General features: G+C 43.1%; 1 protein-coding gene across 1 annotated transcript; it reads right to left on the bottom strand.

Annotated features, from left to right (window-relative positions):
• Positions 1-481: 481 nt before the first annotated feature.
• On the bottom strand, positions 482-8,384 carry LOC127812794 (uncharacterized). Its single transcript, XM_052353324.1, has 4 exons — positions 8,324-8,384; positions 6,875-8,233; positions 1,603-1,667; positions 482-763 (listed from the first exon to the last, which is right to left on the bottom strand). Exons 1-3 carry the CDS (start codon positions 8,382-8,384, stop codon positions 1,618-1,620), a joined length of 1,470 nt encoding a protein of 489 aa, XP_052209284.1. The 3' UTR covers positions 482-763; positions 1,603-1,617.
• Between the last annotated feature and the right edge of the window lie 2,164 nt (positions 8,385-10,548).

The following is a 10,548-nucleotide window of genomic DNA, read 5'->3' as shown; positions in this document are numbered from 1 at the left end:
AAATGATTTAGGGCATAGAGATAAAAATAAACAAGAAAATAATGTTTTTCATCATCTAACCAAAACCAAGAGCAAAATAACAAGTATAACCCATACTACGTCGTTCCTTTACTATAAAGCAAAATCCTCTCTACAACCGTCAAATGTGAGCTTTTTGAACTTTTCTTCACCTTCCTTGGTCAATTTTGACAATGCATTTAACTGAAATATCAACCGGATAACAATTTTTCATCAAGAACTTTTTCATAATCTCTTAGACATATTTGGACTGTAACACAAATATCCCATTGGCGTCTTACTTCACTTTAATTCCCAATAATTGAGCCATAAACCCAAAATCAATCATCTCAAACTCTTTTCCCATTGACTTCAATAACCTTATGATCACTAATCCCTAGGCCCAGCGGCCCCAAAATGGACTAGTAAGCCTCTTCTCTAGCTCAATTTGAATAAAACAATATTACTGACAAGATATAGAACATGAATAAAATACCAATTCACCTTCTAACATAATATCTCAATATTTCATATACAGCAGCTGTACAAAATAAGAATATCTATCACACTGCTGTCAATAATACATACCCGATCCCGTATCTCGGGCCCTTGGCACAATTATGTGCCAACAAAAATAAAGACAAAACATCAGACTCTACAACATGGGTATGTCTCCACAGAGCATCCTATAATACATCCGAAATCAAAAGAGGGTATGACATCATACCAGAAGATCTGCTGGACCAATAATCAAAAGGAGAATTCCCTGAAAATATTTTTAATAAAACGAGGTGAGTCTTGTGGACTCGCGAGTATAAGGTATGTCATGCCCACTAGGAGAGTATACGATAAAATGCTAGGATGATCATTATGAGTATAATAACGTAATAACAGTATAAACAGTGGAATTATAAACCATAAGTTTAAATAACTTGAGATTTCAAAGGAAAACATAGTGTAGGAAAAATAGGTGCCTAAAGACAACCCCCATAAGTTGTTCCCTAACCACCTAAGTCCCCTATACTTTTGTATGAGATGCATGCACTGATTCTGAGGACACACTAGTAGAAACTGGCCTAACGCCTATATACACATGCACACAAGTATATATATATCGGCACATACATCATCATCACACAATATCATCATAAAGGCCCACGTGATAGCAGTGCTGAAACATACTATCCGTGTCTCTCATGGCCTTGGCATGCCAAGCCTCACAGTACCATGATCTTTTCCTGCTGTGAGTCACCAGGGAATCTACTAGATAGTCCTCTAATAATAATGCAAATAATACCCTAATTTATGCACAAGTCATAATCATTTATCATTTCATGTGGTGCCTAAAATACACCATATCATTCAATAATTCACATTCTCAAAACAAGAAATCAATTAGGGTATCTTTCAGTTTATGTGTCTCCCAGTAGGATGAAAATATTCCATGCAAATTAGAAACATTTAAGAGTATTTTTCTATGATCCGCATATAAAAATCATGTACGAGTTATGCATATAAAAATTTATACAAGGTTATAATATTTATGAATAAAACAGTATATACGTGCATAATATAAGGTAAACATAACATATCCTGTCTACTCGCCTGGGAAATGATGACTCAAGTCCGAGTCTGGGGAGAAGATCGAACAAAATCCTGAGAATCTGAGCCTACAATAAATAGAATGAGGTGTCACATTTAGGTAACAAGAATAACGACGTAAAGAAATTACCGAAAATCCTAACCATTGCCTAACACCCTAAATCGATTATTTGGTACCTTGGCCCGTGCAATATTCAAATCTGGCGTCATGGAATTCGTCGAGCTAAGCCATCGACTACGTCATCATGTCTCGCTTTGCTTGCTACGCGTAAGTGTATAGTGGAACTACACACCCACTTATATGCTGCAATATCATAATATATATATATATATATTTACCCATAAACTAGTTTTCTTTTAATATAGATAATATATTTTTTTATCTAAATTCCTCCTTTATCAAAAATACATACATATATATATTTATAACTAAATTGATAAATTTTCTTGAAAACTTAATAATTAATTAATAATTTAATAAATGGTTTAAAAGGAATAAATTGCAATATTCTAGCCTCAGATAAAAGGAATCCATCAGAAATCAGGATTCGAAATAAACCCACATCATCATCATAGGCTAGCCTAGAACGCACTCGGGGTCAGTCTTACTCGGCCTCGAGTCGTCTAATAGGGCTTCGTCCTTAGGACTCCGATCAACAAAATGACTCGCCAATCATATCGCCAATTCTAGGAGACCTAAAGAGAACCCAAATTAAACTGACATCGATATCCCGAGTAGGACCAACCTAACCAAGTCATCCTAGGTTCCCGGACAAGCGACAAGGGAGAACAAGCCGAGTGGGCCAGCCCAAGGGCTGCCACAACTGGGTCAGTCATGCCCAACACATTGGGCCATCCTAAAATCCAATCGGGCCCCGCCATCCTAGGCTAAAACCTAACCCGACATGCCCAACCCCAAAAGCCCTCATTTCCTTTTTTCTTATATTTTATTTATTTTTTTATTTTTATTTCCTTTTATTCTTTTTCCTTTCTTTTCTTTTCTTTCTTTTTTTTTTTTTCTTTTCTTTCCAACACACTACCACCGCCGGCGGCGGTCGCCGGCCGGCCAAAAATGGCCGACCAATATACCGATACGAAGCCCTCGCCACGAATAACAACATATATTAAAATGAAACCCATCGGACGGTCAGATCTTACTAGATCTGAGATTTAATTTTCGGCCGAAAATAGGGGCGAATCTGGCCGTCGCCGTTCGCCGGCCGCCGGCCATTTTTTCGACGATCAGAAACTACCCCGAGGTGCGCAACACTAAGGAGAGCAACATATCCAAAAATGAGAAAGATCGGACGGCTAGATCTTCGTAGATCAAGAGTCAAAGTTTCGGCCAAAAAGAGAAAAAATACTGCCAACGTCGCCGGCCACCGTGGCCGACGATTTCTAGCGATCCAAGACCGCCACCCAACCCTCTTAAGCAAACCGACCATCATATCCAAGAATCGCAAAAATCCAACGGTTGGATCTTCGTAGATCTAACCTCAAACATTCGGCCAACAAGCCCCATCGCGCCTCAACCCTCATTTCACGAAAACAACAAGCAAAACAGAGAGGATGAAGCCAAAACACTTACCCCCTTGTAGATCGGGGGCACTTTAACTGTGAAAGCGAAGTCGGATCAACGATCGAACGGCCGGATCGCTTGGAATCAAAGAAAATCCGAGAGGAAATCAAGAGAAAATAAAAAGAGAGAGAGAGAGAGAGATTTTATGATTTGGGGGGGGGGGCTGCCGAGCGCCTCCCCCTTTTCTTTTTATATATATATTTTTTTTTGTTTTAATTAATTATTATATATATAATTTAATTAATTTAGTTTTTTTTTTGGATCTTTACATTCTCCCCCCCTTATAAAAATTCGTCCTCGAATTTCACGGAAACAAATAAGGATATTTCTCTTTCATAGCATCTTCCATCTCCCAAGTGGCCTCACCCTCACTATGGTGGCTCCACTGAACTTTAACGGAAACTATTTCTTTAGATCTAAGCTTTCTGACCTGCCTATCTAAGATCTTAACAGGTTGCTCTTCATATTGCAAGCTTGGTTGGATCATAGTGGGTGCTGTCGGGGGCAAAACATGAGAGGGGTCTCCAATAACCCCGCGTAGCATCGACACATGAAATACGGGGTGCACTCCAACCATCGACGGTGGTAGTGCCAACTCATAAGCTACATTCCCAATCCGCCTAAGGACTCGAAATGGTCCAACATACCGGGGACTGAGCTTACCTCTCCTCCCAAACCTCACTACCCCCTTCATAGGCGATACTCTAAGGTACACCAAATCATCAACTGCAAACTCTAAGAGTCGACGCCTACGATCTGCATACGACTTCTGACGACTCTGAGCTGTCAAAAGCCTATCACGAACTACCTGGACGATCTCCATGCTTTGGCCAACCAGATCTGGGCCAATAAGTCGTCTCTCACCAACCTCAAACCAACCTAAGGGTGACCTAAATCGTCGACCATATAGCGCCTCGTAAGGTGCCATTTGAATGCTAGATTGATAGCTATTATTATATGCAAATTCAACATACGGCAAATTCTTCTCCCAACTACCCTTGAAATCAAGGGCACACGCTCTAAGCATGTCCTCAAGTATCTGGATAGTCCTCTCCGACTGGCCATCCGTCTGGGGGTGAAACGCAGTACTCAATGCTAACTGCGTACCCAAGGCCTCGTGAAATGAGCCCCAATACCGAGAGGTAAATATGGACCCTCGATCAGAAATAATAGAAATGGGTACTCCGTGATACCGTACAATCTCATGAATAAACTTCTGAGCTAACTGAGAAGCAGTAAACGACGTATGTACAGCAATAAAACGAGCTGTCTTCGTTAGGCGATCTACCACTACCCATACTGAATCATGTCCCGCAGGGGACCTCGGTAATCCTGTAACCATATCCATGGTAATATGTTCCCATTTCCATTCTGGAATTGGGATGCTCTCCAACAAACCTCCTGGCCTCTTATGCTCTGCCTTCACTTGCTGACAGACCTGGCAAGTTAGACACGTACGAGCAACATCTTCCTTAAGGCGTGGCCACCAAAACAATTGCTTTAGGTCCTGGTACATCTTGGTAGTCCCTGGGTGAATGGCAAATCGAGAGTGATGAGCCTCCCTAAGGATCCTACTCCTCAACTCGTCCACCTCAGGGACACAGAGCCGAGTCCTGAATCTCAACACTCCAGAAGAGTCCATAGAAAAATCCAACGCCTTACCTTCTCCAACATCTTTAATGATCTTGGCTAAACTAGGGTCCTTAACTTGAACCGCCTTAATCTCCTCCATCAAAGCAGACCTAAGCTTGATGTGCGCCAAAAATCCCCAAGATTCAGATATCTCTAAACGTGCACCACTCCGTTCTAAACTATGTAACTGCTCCACTAACGGTCTCCTCCAACTAGAAATATGAGCAAGGCTACCCATAGACTTTCTACTCAAGGCATCTGCTACTACGTTAGCCTTTCCTGGGTGGTACAAAATATGGATATCATAGTCCTTAAGGAGTTCCATCCACCTACGCTGTCTCAAATTCAGGTCCCGCTGGTCAAAAATGTACTTAAGACTCTTATGATCTGTGAACACCTCACAAGTCTCGCCGTACAAGTAATGCCGCCATATCTTGAGAGCAAATACTACGGCAGCCATCTCGAGGTCATGAGTAGGATAGTTCTGCTCATGTTTCTTCAACTGCCTAGAAGCATACGCAATAACTCTCCCACACTGCATCAACACACATCCTAATCCAACCCTCGACGCATCACAGTACACAACATAACCCCCATTCCCTGATGGTAGGGTCAACACTGGCGCTGTAGTCAAACGTCGCTTCAACTCATTAAAGCTTTGCTCACATGCATCTAACCACTCAAACTTTACGTTCTTTTGGGTGAGACGCGTCATCGGCGCTGCAATCTTAGAAAAATCCTTCACAAAGCGACGGTAGTATCCTGCTAAACCTAGGAAACTACGTATCTCGGTGACTGTAGTGGGTCTAGGCCACTGAGCCACAGCCTCTATCTTCTTTTGGTCCACCTGGATCCCTTGACTAGACATAACATGCCCCAAAAAGCCAACACTCTCTAGCCAGAACTCACACTTTGAAAACTTGGCATACAACTCATTCTCACGAAGGGCTTGTAAAACCGTCCTAAGATGGTGCTCATGCTCAACATCACTCCTCGAGTACACCAATATGTCATCTATGAATACAATGACAAATCTATCCAAGAAAGGTCGAAATACTCTATTCATCAAATCCATGAATGCTGCCGGGGCATTCGTCAACCCGAAGGACATCACCAAAAACTCGTAATGCCCATACCGAGTGCGAAAGGCAGTCTTGGGAATATCCTGATTCCTGATCCTCAATTGATGGTATCCTGATCTTAAATCAATCTTAGAAAATCGCCTCGCGCCTTGCAATTGATCAAATAGGTCATCAATGCGTGGCAACGGATATTGGTTACGGATAGTGACTTTGTTTAATTGACGATAGTCAATGCAAAGTCTCAAACTCCCATCCTTCTTCTTCACAAATAGCACCGGCGCACCCCATGGCGACGTGCTAGGCCTAATAAAGCCCTTATCTAAGAGTTCTTGTAATTGATCCTTTAACTCCTTCAATTCTGCTGGGGCCATTCTATACGGGGGTATCGAAATAGGTCGAGCCTCCGGTATTAGGTCGATACAAAACTCAATCTCCCGATCGGGTGGTAATCCCGGAAGCTCCTCGGGAAAAACGTCTAGGAACTCACACACTACCGGGACTCCACTAACCTCCCCAACTGATCGGTCACACTCTCTCACGACTGCCAAGAACCCCTCACAACCTCTGCCCAACATACGTTGCGCCTTTATAGCTGATATCAACATGCTAGCCCCTCGAGTCCTATCCCCTTGGATATAAAACGAATCCTCACTGGGAATATTAAAGTAAACGCGTTTCTGACGACAATCTAGGCTAGCGTGGCATGAAGCTAACCAATCCATACCTAAAATGACATCAAACTCCATAAGACCGAGTAAAATAAGATCTGCTAGCGTATCCCTACCCATGAGAGAAACAACACAAGCCCGATACTCTCGCTCTACCTGTAGGGCATCACCCACAGGAGTTCCCACTAACATGGGCTCGCCCAGAGGAGTGGCACTTACTCCCAGACAGGGAGCAAATTGCCGCGATACAAACGAATGCGTCACCCCGGGATCAAATAGCACGTGTGCACTGTGACCACAAATATGAACCGTACCTGTCACCACCTGATTGGATGCCTGGGCATCCTGAGTCGTCATATGATAGACCCTCGGCTGATTCTGTGGGCCATGTCCCCCTCGAGGCTGGGGAGCGCTGCTCTGAGCTCTAGATGTCGGCTGCTGAGCTGGAGCCTGTCGTCCTGGAGGGCCTCGCCCTAGCTGTGAACAATCCCTCTGGATGTGACCTGACTGTCCACACCTAAAGCATGTAATCGGGGCCTTCGCATATCTGCACACCCCTGAGTGTCTCTTCTTACATGTCGGACATAGGGGCCTCTCTTCCTGTCTCTGCTGCCACTGCCGCTGCTGCTGCTGTCTCTGGGAAGGGGGCGCAGGCAATGAAGGAAATGGTGGCGCTACTGCCAACGGCTGCAAACTCGTCGTGCCCTTCCCCTTCTTCCCAGAAGAGAAGGAAGTACCAGTGTCGCCTCTAACCCTCTTCAAGTCTCTAGTTGCCCTCTCCTCTGCTGCTCGTGCCTCAAGGGCTAAGGCACTATCAACTGCCTCCTCATACGTGCCAAAACGAGTGGCGTGCAAACTCCTGAACCACGGCTCGATCAATCGAGATATAAAGCGTGTAATCCTGTCCTGCTCCGTAGGAACCAAAGCAGGTGCAAACTGTGAGAGCTCAGTGAATAACGCATCATAACGCTCAACGCTCATATCTGGGGTCTGTCTTAGGGCCTCAAACTGCTGGGCCCTCTGGAATCTCATAGTGCTAGAGACATATTTTGCCAAAAATAGTCTCTTGAACTCAGCCCACCCTAACAGGGCATCACCTCGTCGTCTCCTCAATACATCATACCACACGCTCGCCTCACCATGAAGATAAAAAGAGGTGAGCTCCACCATCCGGTAGCCATGTATGCGAGAACCTCTCTTCAGTTTGTCCAACTGATCCAAAAACTCTTCAGCCTTATCTCTCGCACCTCTGAACTGGGGCGACTTCAGACCCATAAACCGCTCAAACTCATAATCTATCCCAACGGCCTCAGGGTCCACTGGAGGCTGTCCCCTAGTCTCGCCTGCATCACCAGTGCCGACGGCAACACCTGCAGCGCCACCGCTAACGGCGCCCCTGGCGCCACCAGCCACAGCACCGTCGCCAGTACCGCCACTAGTGCCACCTCTAGTGCCATCCTCGGTGCCATCTCCAGTGCCGCCACCAACCCTAGTATCAGGGCTCACACCCCCTGGCGCCTCTGGCTGTCTCTGAGAATTAACTATATTTGTCAACAGCACCGTGATGTTTGCCAAGGAGTCAATAATCAGCTGGTCCCTATCTCTCGCCGGAGTACTACCATCAAAGTCAACTCCACTGCGACCCGAACCACGGCCCCGGCCTCTACCTCGGCCTCAGCCTCGGCCACGTCGTTCGCCACGACCTCGTCCACGGCCTCTGACCGTGTAATTGCTGGTAGGTGAGGGCTGAGGAGCCTGATCACCCCCTAAAGAATCTGTCTGCCTGGATGCTGTCCGAGAACGAGTAGGTATCATCCCTGTCATCGTACTGATAGGTCAATAAAAGTAGCAATAGAATCTGAAAGCAAAAGATCAAATGATACTAGACTCTAACACCCTTAGCAAAAGCTAGATCAATAATGTGCCATGGCTCACACCACGATCTAAAACCCAGCTAAGAATAGCTCTGTGGGACTCAAGGAGACAAGACCTTAGACAAGGCTAGAGAATCGAATAGAATCAAAAGACACAAGTCTAACTCAAGAGTAACCTAGGCTCTGATACCAATCTGTCACGACCCGAAATCTGGTATGTCATGACCGGCACTAATCCCTAGGCCCAGCGGCCCCAAAATGGACTAGTAAGCCTCTTCTCTAGCTCGATTTGAATAAAACAATATTACTGACAAGATATAGAACATGAATAAAATACCAATTCACCTTCTAACATAATATCTCAATATTTCATATACAGCAGCTGTACAACATAAGAATATCTATCACACTGCTGTCAATAATACATACCCGATCCCGTATCTCGGGCCCTTGGCAAAATTATGTGCCAACAAAAATAAAGACAAAACATCAGACTCTACAACATGGGTATGTCTCCACAGAGCATCCTATAATACATCCGAAATCAAAAGAGGGTATGACATCATACCAGAAGATCTGCTGGACCAATAATCAAAAGGAGAATTCCCTGAAAATATTTTTAATAAAACGAGGTGAGTCTTGTGGACTCGCGAGTATAAGGTATGTCATGCCCACTAGGAGAGTATACGATAAAATGCTAGGATGATCATTATGAGTATAATAACGTAATAACAGTATAAACAGTGGAATTATAAACCATAAGTTTAAATAACTTGAGATTTCAAAGGAAAACATAGTGTAGGAAAAATAGGTGCCTAAAGACAACCCCCATAAGTTGTTCCCTAACCACCTAAGTCCCCTATACTTTTGTATGAGATGCATGCACTGATTCTGAGGACACACTAGTAGAAACTGGCCTAACGCCTATATACACATGCACACAAGTATATATATATCGGCACATACATCATCATCACACAATATCATCATAAAGGCCCACGTGATAGCAGTGCTGAAACATACTATCCGTGTCTCTCATGGCCTTGGCATGCCAAGCCTCACAGTACCATGATCTTTTCCTGCTGTGAGTCACCAGGGAATCTACTAGATAGTCCTCTAATAATAATGCAAATAATACCCTAATTTATGCACAAGTCATAATCATTTATCATTTCATGTGGTGCCTAAAATACACCATATCATTCAATAATTCACATTCTCAAAACAAGAAATCAATTAGGGTATCTTTCAATTTATGTGTCTCCCAGTAGGATGAAAATATTCCATGCAAATTAGAAACATTTAAGAGTATTTTTCTATGATCCGCATATAAAAATCATGTACGAGTTATGCATATAAAAATTTATACAAGGTTATAATATTTATGAATAAAACAGTATATACGTGCATAATATAAGGTAAACATAACATATCCTGTCTACTCGCCTGGGAAATGATGACTCAAGTCCGAGTCTGGGGAGAAGATCGAACAAAATCCTGAGAATCTGAGCCTACAATAAATAGAATGGGTTTCACATTTAGGTAACAAGAATAACGACGTAAAGAAATTACCGAAAATCCTAACCATTGCCTAACACCCTAAATCGATTATTTGGTACCTTGGCCCGCGCAATATTCAAATTTGGCGTCATGGAATTCGTCGAGCTAAGCCATCGACTACGTCATCATGTCTCGCTTTGCTTGCTACGCGTAAGTGTATAGTGGAACTACACACCCACTTATAGGCTGCAATATCATAATATATATATATATATATTTACCCATAAACTAGTTTTCTTTTAATATAGATAATATATTTTTTTATCTAAATTCCTCCTTTATCAAAAATACATACATATATATATTTATAACTAAATTGATAAATTTTCTTGAAAACTTAATAATTAATTAATAATTTAATAAATGGTTTAAAAGGAATAAATTGCAATATTCTAGCCTCAGATAAAAGGAATCCATCAGAAATCAAGATTCGAAATAAACCCACATCATCATCATAGGCTAGCCTAGAACGCACTCGGGGTCAGTCTTACTCGGCCTCGAGTCGTCTAATAGGGCTTCGTCCTTAGGACTCCGATCAACAAAATGACTCGCCA

The sequence above is a fragment of the Diospyros lotus genome, chromosome 11 (assembly GCF_014633365.1).
Source record: "Diospyros lotus cultivar Yz01 chromosome 11, ASM1463336v1, whole genome shotgun sequence".
Classification (NCBI taxonomy): Eukaryota; Viridiplantae; Streptophyta; class Magnoliopsida; order Ericales; family Ebenaceae; genus Diospyros; species Diospyros lotus.
Note: the sequence above shows the minus strand (reverse complement) of the source record. Positions and strands in the feature narration are given on the sequence as shown.

Bases quoted from the DNA above. Each gene is read 5' to 3' on its own strand.
- LOC127812794 (XM_052353324.1), bottom strand. From the start codon at position 8,384: ATGACAGGGATGATACCTACTCGTTCTCGGACAGCATCCAGGCAGACA. The intron at 8,234-8,323 runs GTGATCAGGCTC...GCCGAGGCTGAG, and splicing joins GCAGACAGATTCTTTAGGGG to GCCGAGGTAGAGGCCGGGGC. The intron at 1,668-6,874 runs GTACGGTTCATA...TATTTATTGTAG, and splicing joins ATCCAATCAGGTGGTGACAG to GCTCAGATTCTCAGGATTTT.